Source organism: Prunus mume, linkage group LG5, assembly GCF_029339155.1.
Source record: "Prunus mume cultivar Tortuosa linkage group LG5, ASM2933915v1, whole genome shotgun sequence".
Lineage (NCBI taxonomy): Eukaryota > Viridiplantae > Streptophyta > Magnoliopsida > Rosales > Rosaceae > Prunus > Prunus mume.
In genome coordinates, this window is record NC_142702.1 from 11795023 (window position 1) to 11816033 (window position 21011).

Below are 21011 nucleotides of genomic sequence, written 5' to 3' on the forward strand. Positions count from 1 at the left end.
AGGTCTGTATAAATTCTTTCTACTCCCCTGTTTGTTGTAAACAAATTCTGTAGATGCTCTGTTATTGCCCATGTTAGGCTACTACTTGAGGCCGGAGGCCATTTTTTGTTGGATTGTAGTTTGTAAAAGCATGCTGGCTGTTGGGTTGTGTATTGATGTAAATTATTGCAGGTTGTTTATTGTTGGTTTGAGCATTTTACAGGGGAGACTCTGCCAAAATTTTGGTAGAGTGTCTTGGGTTTTAGTAAGTGGGCCCGGCATCAGTGAGATGTCGGCACCAAACGAGTCGCCCGGTTTGAAATTCGGGCGGGTCTGTCGACAGTATCGAGCATTAGGTTCATTTTCCTTCGACACTTGCACTTTTGCTGCATTGTTGATCTAATGATTCGATGGTTTCTTTCTGTAGAACCATGGCAACACGCCGAGAACACAGGTCGTGGTCAAATGGGGCCCAAATCCTCCACCACCATCTCCGTCACCACCTCCTTCACCTCGGTTCCATCTCCTCCACCATCTCCACCGGAGAGAATGCCTGGACTTGCGCCATGTCTTGAGTCAATTCACCCGCACCATGACTACTTGCTGCGGGAGGCGTAGTACTGAAAGTTCGGAAATTAAAAGGGTGAAAGAGCTCGGGCCAAAGAGTTCATGGGTGGCGAGATCCGTGGTGAGTCTTTGGATTCTTGATATGGAACGGATTTTTGAGATCTGGAGTGTCCTAATGAAGATAGGGTCCGTTTGGCTACCTTTACGCTAAAGGAATGCCTATCACTGGTGGAAAGCTGCAAAAGGGGCTATGGGAATCCAGTTTGCAATTACAGGAGGAATTCCAAAGGATCTTTTACGATCAGTTCTATCCACCTTCCTATCGCTATGCCAAAAAGAGAGTTTTGTATGCGAAGCAGGATCGATGTCGGTGGCTGAATATGAGCACAAGTTTAATGAATCCGAGGTTTGCACGGAATTAGTAGCTCTTGAAGAGGACCGGTGCGAGGCGTTTTGAAGCGGTCTATGGTGGGAGATTCGATGCAGTAGTTCTTGCTAGCACGTATCCCAACATGAGAGCTTTAGCTCAAGCTGCGGCAGTATCTAGGACATGTGCCTTGGGTGCGGGAAGCGCGGAGAGATGCCCGGATTGGGTGGCCCAAGTCGAGTCCATCAAGAGAGGAGGATCTAGTTCGGCTACGCTAGTGGCGGATGGTCGGTGGGCGAGATCGATTCGGTAGTGGGAGATCAAGTTCTCGTCGGCATGGACTCGATTTTGAGCGGCCTGCATCTAGCACAGCTAGGACTCCCTCGAGCGGTAGGTTGACATGTTACGATTGCGGGCAGGTGGGGCATTTTGCAAAGGATTGCCCTCATTCCATTCAAGGGTAAACCAAGCAGCGGCGGCCTAGTATGCTATTTTGTGGGCGTCGGGGCATACCAAGAGGTTTTGCCCAGATTTACCGTGATGTACGGTAGGATCGGGCCAGCGAGGCGGTACTATGGGTCGACATCAGTCAGTGGTGCTACTTCCTCTGCGCGGGATCTTCCGATGCGAGGCACCGTCATCTTCTCGGGAAGAAGTGGCGAGAAATTCAAAGGAGTCGGCTGGGCGTTCTACCACTCGAGCTAGGGTGTTTTCTATGACCCACGGGAGAGCCTGAGCCACTCCGAATGTGATTCTGGTATGATCCCTATTTTCGGCTATCTTGCTCGTGTTTTAATTGACCCGGGGGCCACACATTCTTCGTAGCACACAATTTCGTACCCTATGTCAGGTGTGAGGCCGACACCTATGACAGGAAGTTTTAGTATTTCTCTACCCACGGGGGAAGTCATGTTTGCAGACCGGGTATTCAGAGAATGCTATGTTCAAGTAGAAGATGCATGGTTGGAAGCCAATTTGATCCCTTTAGAATTGGCGGATTTGGATATCATCCTGGGGATGGATTGGCTAGAGAAGCATCATGCGTTAGTGGATTATTCGGAAGGAAGTGACATTCAGTCGGGATGACCTAAAGTGATTTTCAGGGCGTAGAATCCTCCCTACTTGCCTTATCTCTGCTATTACAGCTAAGAGATTACTAGAGAAAGGGTGTGAAGGATTTCTAGCTCATATCATCGACACCCGAGAGATCACTTTGAATATGGAAGATATTCCTGTTGTTAGTGAGTTTCCTGATGTCTTTCCAGATGATCTTCCGGGGTTACCTCCTGAAAGGGAAATTGAGTTCACTATTGAACTTCTTAGGGCACCAATCCTATCTATCTAACTCCTTATAGGATGGCACCAGCTGAACTCCGGGAGTTGAAGATTCAGTTGCAGGAATTAGTAGATATGGGTTTCATCCGACCTAGTGTTTCCCCATGGGGTGCACCGGTGTTGTTTGTGAGGAAGAAGGATGGGACCATGAGGTTATGTATTGATTACCGGCAGTTGAATAAGGTGACAGTACGTAACCGGTATCCTTTGCCGCGGATTGATGATTTGTTTGATCAGTTGAAGGATGCAAAGTATTTCTCTAAGATTGATTTGAGGTCAGGATACCATCAGTTGAGGATCGAGAAGAGGATGTCCCCAAGACCGCATTCAGGGGCGGTATGGACATTATGAATTTCTGGTGATGCCGTTCGGGTTGTGAATGCTCCAGCAGCATTTATGGATCTCATGAACAGAGTGTTTCGACCTTATTTGGATCACTTTGTGATTGTGTTCATAGATGATATCTTGGTTTATTCTAAGACTTTGGAAGGACATAAGAAGCACCTGAGGTTGGTATTGAGGACTTTAAGAAGGAAGCAACTCTATGCCAAATTTAGCAAGTGTCAGTTTTGGCTGGATAGAGTGGTGTTCCTTGGACATGTAATCTCAACGGAAGGGATTTATGTGGACCCACAGAAGATTGAGGCTATTGTGAATTGGGCTGTACCCACAAGTGTAACTGCCCAAGTCTGAAGTTTTCTGGGGTTAGCAGGTTACTATCGTCGATTTGTGGAAGGGTTTTCTTCGATAGCAACACCTCTCTCGCGGTTGACAAGGAAGGATGTTGCATTTGAGTGGACGGAAGAGTGCGAACAGAGTTTTCAGGAGTTGAAGAAGCGGTTGACCACCGCACCTGTTTTGGCTCTTCCTGATAACTCGGGGGGCTTTGTGATCTATAGTGATGCATCTTTACAAGGTTTGGGATGTGTTTTGATGCAACATGACCGGGTGATTGCTTATGCCTCGAGGCAACTCAAAAAGCATGAGCGAAATTATCCAGTCCATGACTTAGAACTTGCCGCAGTAGTGTTTGCTCTGAAGATTTGGCGACATTACTTGTATGGTGAGACCTGTCAGATTTTCACGGATCATAAGAGCCTCAAGTATTTCTTTACCCAGAAGGAACTGAATATGAGACAACGGCGCTGGTTGGAATTGATCAAGGATTATGATTGTACGATTGAGTATCACCCAGGCCGAGCTAATGTGGTTGCAGATGCATTGAGTAGGAAGACTACTGCGAACTTAGCCCATATTAAGGCGGCCTATCTTCCGTTGTTGGTGGAACTACGGAAAGATGGAGTAGAAATGGAGATGACTCAACAAGGTGGAATCCTTGCTAGCTTGCATGTGAGACCCATTATGGTGGAACGGGTAATTGCAGGCCAGTTGGAAGATCCTGTACTCTGTAGGATAAGGGGAGAAGTAGAGAATGGAACGCGGAAGGATTATGCTATAAGGGGAGACGGAGCCTTGGTAAAAGGAGCTTGTCTATGTGTACCCGGTAAGAATGTCGAGTTGAAAAGAGAAATCATGGAAGAAGCTCATTGCTCTACTTACACTATGCATCCGGGTAGTGCGAAGATGTACCGGGCCTACGGGCATATTATTCATGGCCGCATATGAAGGGAGACATTGCTAAGTATGTGAGCAGGATGTTTGATATGTCAACAAGTGAAAGCAGAGCGGCGAAGCCATCGGGACTCATGCAACCACTTCAGATTCCTGAATGGAAGTGGGAGCGTATTACCATGGATTTCGTTTTTAAGCTTCCACGTACTTCGAAGGGTCATGATGGAATTTGGGTGATAGTGGATAGACTTACCAAGTCTGCTCATTTCCTACCCATTAAGGAGACCTATCCTTTGACAAGGTTGGCAAAACTTTTTGTGGACGAGATTGTCAGATTGCATGGAGCACCTGTGTCCATTGTATCGGACAGGGATCCTAGATTCACTTCTCGATTTTGGAGGTGTTTGCAAGAAGCTATGGGTACTAGATTGCAATTCAGTACTGCTTTTCACCCACAAACCGATGGACAATCGGAAAGGACTATCCAGACTCTGGAGGACATGTTGAGGTCCTGTGTGTTACAGTTTAAAGATGCATGGGATGTACACCTTGCCTTGGTGGAGTTTGCTTATAATAACAGCTATCATTCGAGTATTGGGATGGCTCCTTATGAGGCGTTGTATGGGAGGCGTGCAGGACTCCTATTTGTTGGAATGAAGTGGGTGATAAGAAACTGGAAAAAGTGGATAGTATCCGAGTAACAAATGAGAAGGTGAAGATGATAAAGGAGAAGTTGAAGATTGCACAAGACCGACAGAAGAGTTATGCAGATAACAGGTCCAAAGATCTTGAGTTTGCAGTTGGGGATTGGGTCTTTCTAAAGTTATCTCCTTGGAAGGGTGTGATGAGATTTGGGAAACGTGGGAAGTTAAGCCCTCGTTACATTGGACCTTATGAGATCATGGAGCGAATTGGACACATTGCTTCTGAGACTAGCCTTACCTCCAGAACTGTCTCAAGTTCATGATGTATTCCATGTATCTATGCTCCGGAAATATATGCCAGATCCTTCCCATGTATTAGAATACCAACCTGTGGAATTGGAAGAAGATTTGACATATGAGGAACAACCAGTATCAGATCTTGGATAGGAAAGAACAGAAGTTGCGTTCTAGATCCATCCCGGTAGTGAAAGTTTTGTGGAGAAGCCAAGCTGTTGAAGAAGCTACTTGGGAACCGAAGAGCGGATCTGGGCCAAGTATCATATCTCTTCCATTGTGGTATGTGAATTTGGGGACGAAATTTCTATAAGGAGGGTAGAATGTAACACCCGACCCCGCTTATTTTCCTATTTAATTTAATTAAGGGAAAATATTAAATTACTCCTGGGTTAAGGGTGATTTTGGTCACTTTCTTATCCGGGAAGATTTTGGGACCGTGAGTGGTGTGGCTGCGTAGGTGGTACTGAGACGAAACCGTAGACGGCGGTAGGCTTGAATCGGAGATTTAACGAAGTTTTGGCGATCAAAACTTGTTCGGTGGCAGTAATTATTTCGAAGTCAGTTTGGGGTAAAAAATCAGATTTTCACATTTACCCCTCACTTTCTCTCTCTTCCTCCCGCGTCTTCTTCTTCTCCTTGCGATTTTCCCTTCCGTCCTGTTCACCGATCGGAAACCACCACCACCGCCACCTCCGACCACCCCGTCCAGCGAGACCGGTCCGTTCGAACCATGACCTCTCCCTCTCTCTTCCCGGCCGGCCTGACGAAACCCTCGGGACTCGCCGGAAAATGCGAGAATCGTGGCGGGCCATTGGAACTTCCAGCCGCTCGATCTCTCACCTCCGACCACCATTTCCGACGGGTAAGGTGAGGTTTCTCATCCTTTTTGTGTGTTCTAGCTGGCTGTGGGATAGGTTTTGATAGATTTGCGGTTAATTCTCGGGAAATCTAGGTTTTGGCGGATTTCAATTTGAAATTCCGGCCACTTGCCGTCCGAATTGGGCGTTGCCGTAGTTGAAAAAGTTGCTCCATTCTTCGAGTAGTATCTAGGATTAGAAGGGTGAGCGTTGGTGTGGAGATTTTCCGTCGCCGGAAACTTCTCTACACACCATGCGGCGTGTGGCGGCGCGTGGGCAAGGTGGGTGAAGTTGTTTTTCGTCCTGTTGAGATCCTTAGGTTGTCACGAGTGCGTAGGATTTCGCGGATCTCAATTTGGATATCGTTTGACTATCGAACGGATTTCGCATATTGTGCGTTATCCGGGTTCGATAAGTTCGACCGTTGGATCGTTTCCAAATTGAAGTATGTTGATCTAGGAACTCTTAGAAACCTGTAGGAATTCGCGGATCGTGAATTGGAGCCCCGGATGTTCCGATTCAATAATGTGAAGTTTAGGGAAATCGCGATCACCGTGCGATTGGGAAGCGAATTCAATCAGTAACGGACCCTAGGATGTTCCTTTGGGCGTGGCGCACCGGAACTTGGGGATTTAAGTATTTCCTTTCGTGAATTTCCGTTTTGGAAGTACGTGATGTTAATCAAGGATTTGTATCTTGGAATAGGTACTTCGGTTGATCACTCGCAGCAGAAAGGACCCTCACGGGGCCGGGCAGCTTGGGATTACTTGTGAGTGGACTTTGTTTTAAGCATATGCATGGTTTTTAATTATGAAAGTTTTGTGCATATACTTTAAATGATGGTGACTTTGATTTAATAAGTCTTTGGTAGATGATTTGAATATGTTTATATATCTTGGATATATATATTTTGAATATGAACATATATATTTGAGTATGATGATTATGTTGATATGGATTTTGGGATGGCTATCTATATTGTCTATGTATAGAGTATGAGAGGTTGTTGTGGTGAGATTGTGGAAAGATAGGAGTTTGATGGATGGTTGTGAGATGTATGAGTATGGTAGGTGAGTACCATTCCCTAGTTACTAGGCTTCCCACACACGTCGTTGGCAGTGCCGGTGGGGTGGGAAGGCCATGAGATCGGGTCTCACACATGGCGTTAGCAGTGCCGGTGTGTGAGACACTTTCCATACGTGTCGTTGGCGGTGCCGGCGTATGGGGAGAGTATGTATATTGCTTGAGTATCATCACACACGTCGTTGGCAGTGCGGTGGGGTGATGATACTGTCTGCGCGCGTAGGACTTGTTATGAGATTTGTGAGCTACACGTGTCATTGGCGTGCAGTGTGAGTTATGGAGTTCCGTCCCGGTTGGACTACTCATCTGGACGCGGGTTAGTGTTCGAAATCCTGCGTACCAGCTAACAATCCCCCGGTTGGATTGTCTCCCCGGTACATTAGTTTGGAGAGGAGTATATTGTATATTAGAGTCTTAGCTATATATATATATATTTATATATGGGTATTTACGGGTTGATGTGAGTTGCATATATTTTGGGAAATGAGTTGTGGACTTGAGTTGTGGAGATGTTTTGGACTTTGGGATTTTTGTGTTTGAGTTTTGGTTTCTGAATTGTGAAACTGCATGCTAGAGCATTATTTTTACATGGTGGGGTTACTATGTTGTTTTAAAGTGAAACTTTATTTCTGTCCACTCACATCTTTACATTTCGCCCCCAGACGATGAGTTGCTCCTGAAGGCATTCGAGCAAGTCACGAGCTCCGAACTTGTCGTCTGTTAATAGGGTCTGTATAAATTCTTTCTACTCCCCTGTTTGTTGTAAACAAATTCTGTAGATGCTCTGTTATTGCCCATGTTAGGCTACTACTTGAGGCCGGAGGCCATTTTTTGTTGGATTGTAGTTTGTAAAAGCATGCTGGCTGTTGGGTTGTGTATTGATGTAAATTATTGCAGGTTGTTTATTGTTGGTTTGAGCATTTTACAGGGGAGACTCTGCCAAAATTTTGGTAGAGTGTCTTGGGTTTTAGTAAGTGGGCCCGGCATCGGTGAGATGTCGGCACAAACAGTCCGCCCGGTTTAGAAATTCCGGGCGGGTCCTGTCAAGTTTCTAAAGTTTTTTCTATGAATAAAAGTATACATTAAATCATATAAATCATACAAATCACTCTAATTGTAAACACAAGGAAAAAAACATGGAATTATAGCCATATTATTCACGAAAGGGTGAATTTTATTTAGAAAAATGCTTCTCTTTAAGAGATACGTTAATGAAAAAGGATTAAAATTGATGTTTGGGGCAAAGTTTAACACCAAATATAGATGTGGAAGACCTTTGACTTTGACTATTGGTGCAGTAGCACTGGCGGACCTAGGAATTTTTTAGCCAATGTGCAATTTTAAAAAGCTACAAAACTCTTTGTGGATTGAACATCTAAAGCTTTTTACCTATATGAAAAATTGTAAAAATATTGTTGAAGTATGAAAATTGATTTTTCGGAATAATCATTTCTCAAGATAATTTCGGAAAAATTGTAAAACAATCCCAAGATGGGTGACCCACTGGGAATGAGCTCCTAGAAACAAAATTGTTAGGGTAGAGAGAGGGGCCCAAAGCGGACAATATTGTGCTACTGGCTGAGCCGATCCCGGGATGTGACAATTTGGTATTAGAGCCACTCTGCAGTATGGTGCGAGTGTGCCGACGAGGATGTCGGGCCCCTAAAGAGGGTGGTTTGTTACATTCCACATCGACCAACGGAGAGGGGTTAATGTGCCTTATACGTATATGCCCACCTCCATCTAGCATGAGGCTTTTTAGGAGATCACTGGCTTCAGAGTCATGGGAACTCCGAAGTTAAGAGAGTTAGTGGGGATAAAGCAATCCTAGGATGGGTGACCCACTAGGAAGTTGCCTGTGAACTCCCAGAAAAAAAACTGGGATGGCAGAGAAAGGGGCCCAAAGTGGACAATATCGTGCTACGGCGGAGCCAATCCCGGAAACAAGGTACCCGCCTTGGAAACAATCCACTCCAACCTACACATAGGTTTGTCCTTGGAAACAAGGTACCCTTACACAAAATGCTCACATAAGTCTCTGAAATCTGTGTCTATATTATGTCACACATCTTAGCAGGGAGGCTAAGGTGTGATTAATGAGCCACATCTTATGTATTCTCAGGTGTGCCATCTTTTTGTATTTAATAGGCAAAGCTCAAAGCCGAACCAAAGAACTTCTAGATTCCGTTCCCAATTTTTTTTCTTAGAAGCTTAGAGCCCATTTGATAACCATTAAATTTTAGTTTTTAGTTTTCATTTTTTGTTATTGAGTATAGAGGAAAAAGAGAGAGAATGGAAGTGAGAATGAGAGTGGGGACATAATTGAGAGGGAAGATGAGAAGGAGGAGTAATAAAAGTGAAAACAAAAACTAAAAACTGAAATCTATTTGAAATTGTTTTCACTTTCAAATTTTTTTTTTCACTTTTGTTAATGTTCCCTTCCATCCTACCCTCTCTATCACAAAAAAGAAAACTAAAAACTAAAATTGAAATAGTTATCAAACATGCCCTTAATTAATTTCCTCACCAAGAATCACATTATATTAGAAGGGCCATGAGGATGGGAAGGGAGAGCGACGCAAACCTTCACCAAATCAATTATATCTTTCCTAATAAGAAATGAAATAGATATTCAACTTCAAATTTTTATTATAGGATACAAAACACAGACATAGCATGCACAATGCATACAAGATATTCCAAGAAGTGCCAACATTACGAAAGTTATACAATGTCATATACACGTACCATCAAGAATTTATGTCCATGGTTTCAGTTTCCTATCAAATATTCCTCTTACATAAGTAGAAATGAAAATCTCAACCAAATAAATAAGGAAATTGGGACACTAGCAAGAAAAATGATTGGCTTAACAACCCATGATTGTTCATTGATCATAAAGGCCAGAAGAGAGAAGGCAACCATCATAGCGGCAATAGAGATGAAAAGGGTGGAAAGCCCTATTATCATCTTTGTTGGCAAGAATTTAAGGAAATAAATTTCTGCATAACGTGATTTAAGGATTCCCAAAAACATTAACACTGAAGTTGTGGAAGAAAAGAGCGATATAGCATCTGAGATTATAAAAAACATAAATAACTTTTTATTATAGGAATATTGGAATGCCTGTTTCTCCATTGTTTCCACCGGGGACGGGAAATGCTGAAGCAAACCTGATGGTAATTATGAGAGCACCTACAACTATACAAGAAGTTGCAGTTTCTTTCATCCATCTTTCTCCTTCTTGCACCAATTCCTTATGGTTCTTGGTAAACAAATCATGTGGTGTCATATTCTCGTCATTAAATGATTTTATAATCCAGGGTAATACAATAGTTTCCACCTCCTACATTTTTGTTGAACAAAAGATTCATATAAGGTTATTACTCTATTTTTCCCACCAACGCTTGACTCTGAGAAATTTGAGAGACCATATAAACCCGAACTGTTAGAGAACAGAGGTAACAAGAACGATAGAAAACTTCACTACTACAAAAAGTGAAAAAGACGACGGTAGAAGAAAAAACCGTCGTTGTTTTTAAAAAGACGACGGTAACAAAAAACCGTCATGGATAAGTGACTTAAACAACTAAAAAACGGATGTACTGTTGAATTTTTTTTATAATGAAGCACACAAATACAAAAGCGTTGTCTTATTAAAAAGGTTTTGCTCAGAGTTAAAATCTGACCAAAAAACAACGACAGCAGGTATGACAAGCGTCGTCTATTATGAAGTAAAGATGACGGTTCTTTTAAAAAAAGGGTCGTCTATTATGAAGTAAAGATGACGGTTTTTTTAAAAATGGGTTGTCTATTATATGTAAAGATGATGGTTTGTTTAAAAAATGGTCGTCTATTATGACATAAAGATGATGGTTTTTTTTTAAAAAGGGTCGTCTACTATATGGAAAGATGACGCTTTTATAAAAAAAGGTTGTCTATTATGAAGTAACGATGACTTTTAAAAAAAAATGGGTTGTCTATTATGTGTAAAGATGATAATTTGTTTAAAAAATGGTCGTCTATTATGAAGTAAAGATGACGGTTTTTTTTAAGAAAATGGTCGTCTATTATATGTAAAGATGACGCTTTTATAAAAAAGGGTAGTCTATTATGAAGTAAAGATGGCGGTGCTTTTAAAAAATGGGTCGTCTATTATATGTAAAGATGATGTTTTGTTTAAAAAAAGGTCGTCTATTATGTGTAAAGATGATGATTTGTTTAAAAAAGGGTCGTCTATTATGAAGTAAAGATGACGGTTTTTTTTTTTACAAAGGGTTGTCTATTATATATAAAGATGACAGCTTTTATAAAAAAGGGTCGTCTATTATGAAGTAAAGATGACGGTTTTTTTAAAAATGGATCGTCTATTTGTTCGTCTGTTTTGTGATTACTCCTGATATGGAAGGGCAAAGTTCCCCATTGCTTTGAAAACCATTGACTGGTCAATAAGTCAGCTTTCTTTGGTGTATGAGCGTGTCACTGCTAGCAATGAAGATTCTAGCAGACTTATTCTAGAATAGATAACTTGCGCCCCAAGTTACTGATTTCTATAAACAAATGATTGTGAATTTGGGTGAGGAATATCTCCCAAGTAAGTTCTTTTCTTGCCTCAGACTGGTGAGGATTTTAAAAATTTATCTCAGTATAAAGAGGTTGTTCGGCGAATAGTTGATGAAATTTAAGTCTTAGGCGAATCGCCTTTACAAAACTATAAAAATAAATATCCACGCTAGAAAGATAAAAGGACAGCTGGAACTCCATTTATGCCTGGATAGGAGGTTCGATCCGAGCTGGACTTTGGAAGTATCTGGGGAGTATCAATAACTCATTGCTAACCTTCACCGTAAATCGATACAAATGTCAATTTTGTGAGCTTTAACATACTTCAAGCTTTTGTGAGGTTTTGAGTGGGCGACTGCGGTTTCTTGATCGAAAGGGCGTATGGCTTCTTGAAGACTTGATGGGCTAGAACTGCACTATGAAATTTGTTGAGGTTTTCATGTTTGGGAAAAACTCAAGCTCTACCTGTCTTGGTTTTTTGATGAACCAAATTTGTAAAGAGAGAAATCTCGTTTTAAATGACTTATTTTCTAAGTCTGAACCTTGGGAATTCTGATCTAAAGCTGGTTTCACTTGGAATTCAAGTGAGCTTCTGGTTGATTTTGAGTTGTTTGTTTGATTGATGATTTGAGTGTAGGATTGAGTGTAGGATTGATTATCCTTTGCCCTGTTCACTCCTTCTTGTATTTATAAGAAATGTTATCTAGAGTAGGGTAATTCTTTTAATAATGGGCGGCAAATCCTTTAAAAAGATCTTTCCTTTAAAAATGGAAAGGAAAGGGGATTTCATCAGTTTTTGGTAGATAGGTTCTCAATAGGCAATCACTTCCCTTTTCTTGAAAGAGAACCTAATCTTTTCTTTTAATTTCAACTGCCCCTTTGTGAGAGCTAAAAAACCGTGATGGTTAGTTTGATTTCTTTTCTGGACAGCTCCTTGTTTCCTGCTTATCTCTTTCGAAGTTCGCTTATCTCTCTGACAAGATGGTGCCTCCTTTGGAGTGGAGACAATATCCCAGAATACATATATATATATAAGGGGTTTTTGACAGGACCCGTCCCAATTTCTGGAACCGAGGCGATTTACCTCGGAGACCCGGCATCACACCCATGGTTCACTCCTTAAAACTATGTCCTCATTTACCAAAGAGGATTAAGGGCACGAGACTTTCTGCGAAATTTCGTGAGTCTCTAAATCTAACATTTCCCAAAATTTCCACCTGTATAAAACACATTTTATAACTCAACCGCAGCACGCACAATATAATCTCATGCAATTACATAAATGACCTCCGGCCTTCAAATGATTCTAGCAGAACTGCCCACAATAATTTTAAAATAACTTAATGCATCAAACATGCATATAACAACTTCAAAATCTATTTATGCACACCTTCACTCACTCAGTCCACAGGACGAGCCTCAATTCAACCAAGTTTTGAGACCAACAACGAGGTCCAAACCAATCTCAATAAGACCACCTAAGTGGGGTCTAATCTGTGGCTGCACCTAGTAACTTCAGGCTGCCTACGTACCCTACTAAGGGATCAAGCCACACGTAGCTCTTTCGTATCTATCCTGACTCCTAATATCAAATAAACCGTTACAGCCACACAAATACATACATTCTAGGCTTTATCCATCACCACTCACTAAACACAATCACAATATCACCCCTCATACGACGGGACGCACCCGGCCTCGTATGAGACCTATCCACACGTCGGATAAACCTACGACACGTGAGAACTCATCAACATATCACATAATCCCCTCATACGACGGGCGCACCCGGCCTCGTATGGGAGTCAACACGCCGGCTAATCCAAAGGCGCGTGCGACCTCCACTGGGCCTGACTACAATCTCACCAGCCCTCATCTTTCACTTTGGCTGGCTACATTCTCACCACCATCATCTGTTCACTTTGGCTGGCCACATTCTCACCGACCACACGGGTTTAAAGACCTCAACATGATCACAATATGGGGTGGGGTAGTCGTATAGCACTGTAAACTAACATTTGATCGCTTTATTTACCTTTATATGTCCACACAATTAAATATAAAAATATAATTTCTACTCCTAAATAAACCTCAACCCTGGTATAGCATCTGATAATTTCGCAATTTAAATCATATAATAATATTCTAAATTCGCATATAAACCATTTAACTCAACAACGCTCAAGACCTGTCACTAAGGTCATTCTAACCCTCCTGGGATGGTAGAACTACAACAAAAGTCTAGCGGTCAACCTAGGGTCAGACTACCCAAACTTGGTCAAACAGGCCCGCGGGGCCCACGACCTCCAAATTCGATCTGACAGTTCCTATAGGTTCTACAAGGTTTAAAACACACGTCCTGCAAGTTTGGTCTAGATCGGACGGTCGGATCGCTCACGATCGCACGATCGAACGGTTACTAAACCTTACCCCTAGGGTTGGCTTTTTCGGAGTATCCGGGACTCCGTTTTACGATCCGTTGAATCCTATACGATCCTGGTAATACCTAGATCAACATATTATAACTTTAGGATCATCCAACGGTCCAAACCTAGCGCACCCGGAAAATATGCGATATGCGATATCCATTCGGGACTCTAACGGTACCCAAAATGAAATCCGAGCACACCTACGCGCTCGTGACATCTTGAGGATCACAGTGGGATAAAAATGCCCCTCAACTACAGTGCCCACGCGCCGCCACCGCGCGGCGCGTGGGTGTCCAAAGCGATACCCATCGCCGGAAAACTTCCAAATCGAGAGCCAAGACTCCTACCCTAGGTAATACACCTAATTTGGAGTCACTTTTGTTCTTGGGCATACCCCAAAAATTGACCGGAGGTGGCGGAATCTCGATCCTAAAGCTGGCCGAATTTCAATTCGTAGATCGAGCTACTTAGCCTCAAAATTTATGAAATCCTACCCAACCATCAGCTTGATCATGAAAAATAGGTAGGAATCCATACCTCAATCACGAAAACGGTGGCGGAGGAGGAGATCGAGCGGCAAAGTTTTGGGCGAAAACCGCCAAAACCTGCATTTTCCGGCGATCGGAGCGGCGGCCGATGTCGAGGAAGGGCCAAGTCTTGTGGTGGTGGCCGGTCCTTTTACCGGTCCCATCCATCGCATGGACGGTGGCGGAGTTTGAAGAGAGAGAGAGGAGGAGCTACCGTCGGGAGAGAGAGAGAGACGCGGAGAGAGAGAGAAAGAGACGGGGGCAATTCCGTCTTTTAACCAAAAATCCATTTCAAAATATTTACGATTATGCCACTGAGCTTCATTTGATCATATCTCTCTCGTTACAACTCCGATTCGAGCCCACTACGTGTCCACGGACTCATCTCGCCGTGCTCTACGCAACGGTACAACCGGAATTCCCAAACTCCTTCCGGATAAGAAATGACCAAATTACCCCTATCCCAAGGGTAAATTCGTAATTCCACTTAAATAAATTAAAACGTGGGATAAATTTGGGGTCGTGGTGTTACATTTTTGATCTTCAGGTGGCAGAGTTTTCAGAAAAGCTTGATGGCATTAATTTTTCAATCACTGCTATAGTGATTGCAATTGTTGACTTTTCCTAACTCGGAGATGTCACATGGGTTTGTTTCTGTTCAGGCTCCCTTTTTATCACAATCGGGTCTGCTTTTTTGGAGCCCTAGGCTGTTTTGCTTTTTGAGGCCCAAGTTTGTTTATGGTTTGATAAGCTTTAAATTTGAGCCTTCTCTGGATTTTAGGGCTTCTTTTTGTTGGTTTGGCGTGCCAAATTAGGCCCAAACACTATTATATATAAAGATAGACGCTTTTTATAAATAAAAAAAACCGTCGTCTATTATATGTAAAGATGATAGTTTTTTTTAAAAAAGAATTGTCTATTATATGTAAAGATGACGGTTTTTAAAAACTGTCGTCTATTATATGTAAAGACGACGGTTTTTTTAAAATAGGGTCGTCTATTATATGTAAAGATGACAATTTTTTTTTATAAAAAAGGGTCGTCTATTATATGTAAAGATGATGGTTTGTTTAAGAAAGGGTCGTCTATTGTGAAGTAAAGATGACTGTTTTTATAAAAAAGGGTCATCTATTATATATAAAAATGATGCTTTTTATAATAAAAAAAAAGGGTCGTCTATTATATGTAAAGATGATGGTTTGTTAAAATAACCGTTAAATCATTATTTTTTATTTATAACAGTCGAATTTTTTTGTCCATTTACTTGATCTCTGAATGTTTATTTTTTTCGGTTTTTGGCGTATATGATCTCGAAGTATAAACAAACAAGTTTGATGGTTGGATCGTTGAAACTAGTTTCTTAGAATGCGTATGCCATCAAAACAATATATTCACTAACAATTAAGAGTGTATTTATACTTTCGTTAAATATAACATAAGATTTTGTGGTATCCACTAGTGTAAATATTTTAAATTAAAGATCAAATTCAGTCATTGTATTCATATAGGGTCAAGGAGTGTAGCGGTAAAAAATCATCAAAATCGGAGTTAAAATAACCGTTAAATCATGATTTTTCATTATAACCGTCGAAATTTTTTGTCCCATTACTTGATCTCTGAATGTTTATTTTTTTCAATTTTTGGCGTATATGATCTCGAAGTATAAACAAACAAGTTTGATGGTTGGATCGTTGAAACTAGTTTCTTAGAATGCGTATGCCATCAAAAAATATATTCACTAACAATTAAGAGTGTATTTATACTTTCGTTAAATATAACATAAGATTTTGTGGTATCTACTAGTGTAAATATTTTAAATTGAAGATCAAATTCAGTCATTGTATTCATATAGGGTCAAGGAGTGTAGCGGTAAAAAATCATCAAAATCGGAGTTAAAATAACCGTTAAATCATGATTTTTCATTTATAACCGTCGAAATTTTTTGTCCTGTTACTTGATCTCTGAATGTTTATTTTTTCCGATTTTTGGCGTATATGATCTCGAAGTATAAACAAAAAAGTTTGACGGTTGGATCGTTGAAACTAGTTTCTTAGAATGCGTATGCCATCAAAACAATATATTCACTAACAATTAAGGGTTTATTTATATTTTCGTTAAATATAACATAAGGTCGTCTATTATATGTAAAGATGATGGTTTGTTTAAAAAAAGGTTGTCTACTATGAAGTAAAGATGACAATTTTTTTTAAAAAAGGGGTCGTCTATTATATGTAAAGATGATGATTTGTTTAAAAAAGGGTTGTCTATTATGAATTAAGGATGATGGTTTTTGTTAAAAAGGAGTCGTCTTTTATATGTAAAGGTGACGTTTTTATATATATAAAAAAAGGGTCGTCTATTATATGTAAAGATGGTGGTTTGTTTAAAAAGGGTCGTCTATTATGAAGTAAAGATGACGGTTTTTTAAAAAAAAGTCGTCTATTATATGTAAAGATGACGCGTTTTTATAAAAAGGTCGTTTATGATATGTAAAGATGACAATTTTTTTTTAAAAAAGCGTCTTCTTTTAAAACACGCTAAAAAATGGCTGCTTAAGTGAATTCGCGCTCGACAAATTTTCAAATTTTCACCCGTCTTTGAAAACTTTATCTCTCATTAACAAGCGTCGTCTTTTAAAACACGCTAAAAAAAGGCTACTTAAGTGAATTCGCGCTCGACAAATTTTCAGATTTTCTCCCGTCTCTGAAAACCTTATCTCTCGCTCCTGCACTCTCTAAAACACCCTCATGAAGCTCCCTACAAAATCATCAAAAAATCGATATCAATGAAGGAGTTGAGAGATTGAGGTCTTCGCAAATCCATAAGATGTAGAGGGAGGTTCTATATTTGAGAATCAAAGCTGGTTGAAAGGTTTGATTTGAAAGTCACCTAATCTCTCAATACCCTTCTATATCTTGCTAGTGAATTCTGGATTAGTTTCTTTGCGTTTCTGGTATGTTCGTTGTCTCCCTAATTTCAGATTTTGTCTCTCTTGATTTGTCTAGTTTGTTTACATATTTTTTTATATTTTTTGTTTCTTTTTAGATTTTCTGATTTGGTTATCAGGAGATGAGGAGGAAGCTTGCAGATTTATAACTTTTTCTTTTGCAGGTTTTCTATGTGACTCGTATGTTTTTTTTGTTGTTAAAAATTTGTTACCTTTTCTTTTCACCATCATTTTACTTATATATTTTTCCTTTTGTAGGTTCTCGATGGTCTTTTTTATGCTCATTTTACAAGTTTTCTATGGAAATATGGACCAATGGTAAAATTTCTCTTCCATCTAATTTTTTATGTTTATAATCTTAGCTTTCTTTTCTCTCTTTGTCATTTTGATTTATTTACAGGGATGATAGAGGAGACTTCAGTTGTGCATCATTTGTATGTTTGGATGAGGAATGCTTGGATTAGGAGTACGTAGGTCTTGGTTTTTTTTTTTTTTTTATGAAAAGGAATTTCATTCAATAATCAAGTAGCATAATACACGGAGAAGAAAACAAAAAGATGTGCAAGTTTGGGCCTCTGTAAAAAACCTTTAGCATAAAAAACCCCCAAAAAAGGAGGAAAATCCGCCAAAGGAAAAAGAGCACCTCCCACTTGCCATCAAACATAAAGATCAACCATTAGCTTCTAGATCTGCAGAAAGAAAAGGAGTTAGCCATAATGGCTCCTCCTCAATCCATGTGAAAAAACCAGCGTTCCGAGTGCCAAATTGAGCAAGCTCATGGGCAACCTTGTTACCTTTTCGTCGTTGCCAATTACAGGAGAAAGATCTAAACCACCCCTGCATCTCCTTGATATCTTCCACTATATTCCCTTCAGCTTCAAAACACTCTTCATTAGAGTTGATTCTATCTACCACCCCCTGTGTATCCATTTCTAACACTATGTCATGAAAGCCAAGGTCATATGCAAACTGAAGGCCTTCCTTTGCCGCTTGTGCACTAAAATGTCCTATCACTTGTCGAGAACAAGCAGCCATAAACTCTTTATTTCCATTGCGAATCACTACTCCAACTCCCCGTACTAACCCAGCAAGTTTGGCTGCCCCATCAACATTAATTTTGTACTAACCATCCAATGGGGCATGCCAATTAACAGAACTCTGTGGACTCTGACTAGGCCCTTGCCTATTATGGGAGCATATAGGGGCAAGAGTTACAGAGTAAAACTCCGTCTGATAAGCCAAAGCTTTGTTAAACACTGATACACTCTCAAGACTTCGTCCTTGAAACAACAGATTGTTTCTGTCATTCCAAATATCCCAGCATAGAAAAGCAAAAAGATCCACCTCCTGTTTACTTGAGACCACAATCACAGCTTGCCAAAGTTCCTTGAAAGATGTAATTCTCCACTCATGGTGATTGGCACTCCAAGGTGATAAAGACCATATTGGTTTCACTTCACTACAAGCCTATATTGCATGAATAACTGACTCCACTTTCTTCCCACAACGTGGACATATTGGAGAATTCAAGATCTTCTTATGGTACAAATTTTTTCTGCTAGGCAAAAACCCCCATATACATCTCCATAGAAAGAATTTGATTTTATTAGGCACCTGCAAACTCCACAGTTTTTTCCATAAAAATGTACCATCTTGTGTCGAGGACCCTTCCATGCCATTTTCCCTTTGCTTCTTCATGCATGCAACCATATAACCACTCCTGACTGAGTATTTGCCGCTTTGATCATAATGCCAAATTAATTTATCCTCTCTATGATTTGAAGCCAGTGGAATTTGGAGGATAGCCTTCACTTCCTGTTCCCAAAAATTAGCTTTTTATAGTTCTTCATCCCATTGTCCAGCAGCATTAAACAACTTACATACTTTCATAGAAACATCAAATTGTGGCGTTGAGATAATCTTGAAATTCATTGGTAAAGGCACCCACCGATCCTGATAAACATATATATCTTCACCATTTCCAACTCTCCACCGCAAACCCGCCTTCAACAAATCCTTCCCCCATATCAACGAACTCCAAATACGTGAGGGTCGATACCCCAATCCAGCTTCTAAAAAATTACAATGCGGAAAATATCGGGCCTTGAAAATTCTCGCTGCCAAGGAATTGCAATTAAAGAATAATCTCCAACTTTGTTTTGCCAGAAGAGCTTGATTAAAAGCCTCAAGGTCTCTAAATCCCAATCCTTCAATCTGCTTGCTCACACATATTGTCTCCCATTTAGTCCAATGAATACCCCGCATATTCTTACTTTTAAACCACCAGAATTTAGCCATTAAGCCATGGAGTTCCTTACACATCCCCTTAGGCATCCAAAAGCAGCTCATCAAGTAGGTGGGCATAGCCTGTAACACAGCTTTAATTAGGACCTCTTTACCAGCTCTAGATAGGAGCTTTTCCTTCCACCCACTAATTCGTTTTCCGATTCGATCTTTGACAGTCCCGAAAATCTGCTTTCTTCCTTTACCTGTCACCATAGGCGAACCTAAATATTTTTCATGGCAAGACACCAACGGAATTTCCAGTAAATCCAAAACTATTTGTTTTTCAACAACAGTAGCATTTGGGCTCAACCTGAAAGCCGACTTTGTGAGATTGATCTTTTGCCCAGAAGTTTCCTCATACACTTGAAATATATTCTTCATTGTTTCACATGATTCTGTAGTTGCATCAAGAAAGAGAATACTATCGTCGGCAAAAAATAAATGATTGACTGATGGAGCTCCATGAGCAATTCGAATCCCACGCAAACTCCTATCCTTTCAAAGATTCTGCAATGCCTTGAAAAGCCTTCAGCACACATTAAAAATAAGTATGGTGAAAGAGGACACCCTTGTCTTAACCCTCTCTGAGGAACAACATGCCCGAATGGATTACCTTTCCAAAGCACCGAAAAGGTAACTGTTGTTAAGCAATCCATTATCCGTTTGACCCACTCTGAAGCAAATCCCAATCTCAACATTATTGCTTGCAAAAAGGACCACTCTACTTGATCATAGGCCTTAGCCATATCAAGTTTAATAGCCATCTTCGTTTGTTGTCCCATCTTCAAGCCTTTCATAAAATGCATTGTCTCAAAAGCTGCCATCACATTATCAAGAATTTGTGACAGGACCCGCCCCGAATTTCCTGAACCCGAGAAACCTGCGGAGACCCCGCATCACCCCATGCCGAGTTCACTCCTTAAATCTATGTCCTCGTTTACGAGAGAGGATTAAGGGCACGAGACTTCCAGCCAAATTTCGCAGAGTCCCCTAAATTGAACATTTCCCCAAAATTTCCACCTACATAAAACACATTTTATAACCCAACCGGCAGCACGCACAATATAATCTCATGCAATTTACATAAACGGCCTCCGGCCTTCAAATGATTCTAGCAGGACTGCCCTAAATGTTTTTAAAATAACTTAATGCATCAAACATGCATATAATAAATTCGAAATCTATTTATGTACACCTTCACTCACTTAGTCCACAGGACGAGACTCAATTCAACCAAGTTTTGGGACCAACAACGAGGTCCAAACCAATCTCAATAAGACCACCTAAGTGGGGTCTAATCTGTGGCTGCACCTAGTAACTTCAGGCTGCCTACGTACCCTATTAAGGGATCAAGCCACACGTAGCTCTTTCGTATCTATCCTGACTCCTAATATCAGAGAAACCATTACAGCCATACAAATTCATACATTCTAGGATTTATCCATCACGACACACCAAACACAATCACAATATCACCACTCATACGACAGGACTCACCCGGCCTCGTATGGGGCATCAACACGCCGGCTAATCCAAAGACGCGTGCGACCTCACATTG

General features: G+C 40.8%; 2 protein-coding genes and 1 pseudogene across 2 annotated transcripts; 1 reads left to right on the forward strand and 2 right to left on the reverse strand.

The window, feature by feature from the left end:
- Nucleotides 1-1780: 1780 nt before the first annotated feature.
- LOC148916933 (uncharacterized) lies at nucleotides 1781-2258 on the forward strand. The gene is made up of 2 exons (XM_089052324.1): nucleotides 1781-1979; nucleotides 2059-2258. The coding sequence occupies exons 1-2, from the start codon at nucleotides 1781-1783 to the stop codon at nucleotides 2256-2258; spliced, it is 399 nt and encodes a 132-aa protein (XP_088908450.1).
- Nucleotides 2259-9459: 7201 nt separating this feature from the next.
- Nucleotides 9460-9993, reverse strand: LOC148916934 (uncharacterized; annotated as a pseudogene).
- Nucleotides 9994-17836: 7843 nt separating this feature from the next.
- Nucleotides 17837-20217, reverse strand: LOC107881115 (uncharacterized). The gene is made up of 4 exons (XM_089052325.1): nucleotides 20067-20217; nucleotides 19052-19848; nucleotides 18383-18634; nucleotides 17837-18289 (listed from the first exon to the last, which is right to left on the reverse strand). Exons 1-4 carry the CDS (start codon nucleotides 20215-20217, stop codon nucleotides 17837-17839), a joined length of 1653 nt encoding a protein of 550 aa, XP_088908451.1.
- Between the last annotated feature and the right edge of the window lie 794 nt (nucleotides 20218-21011).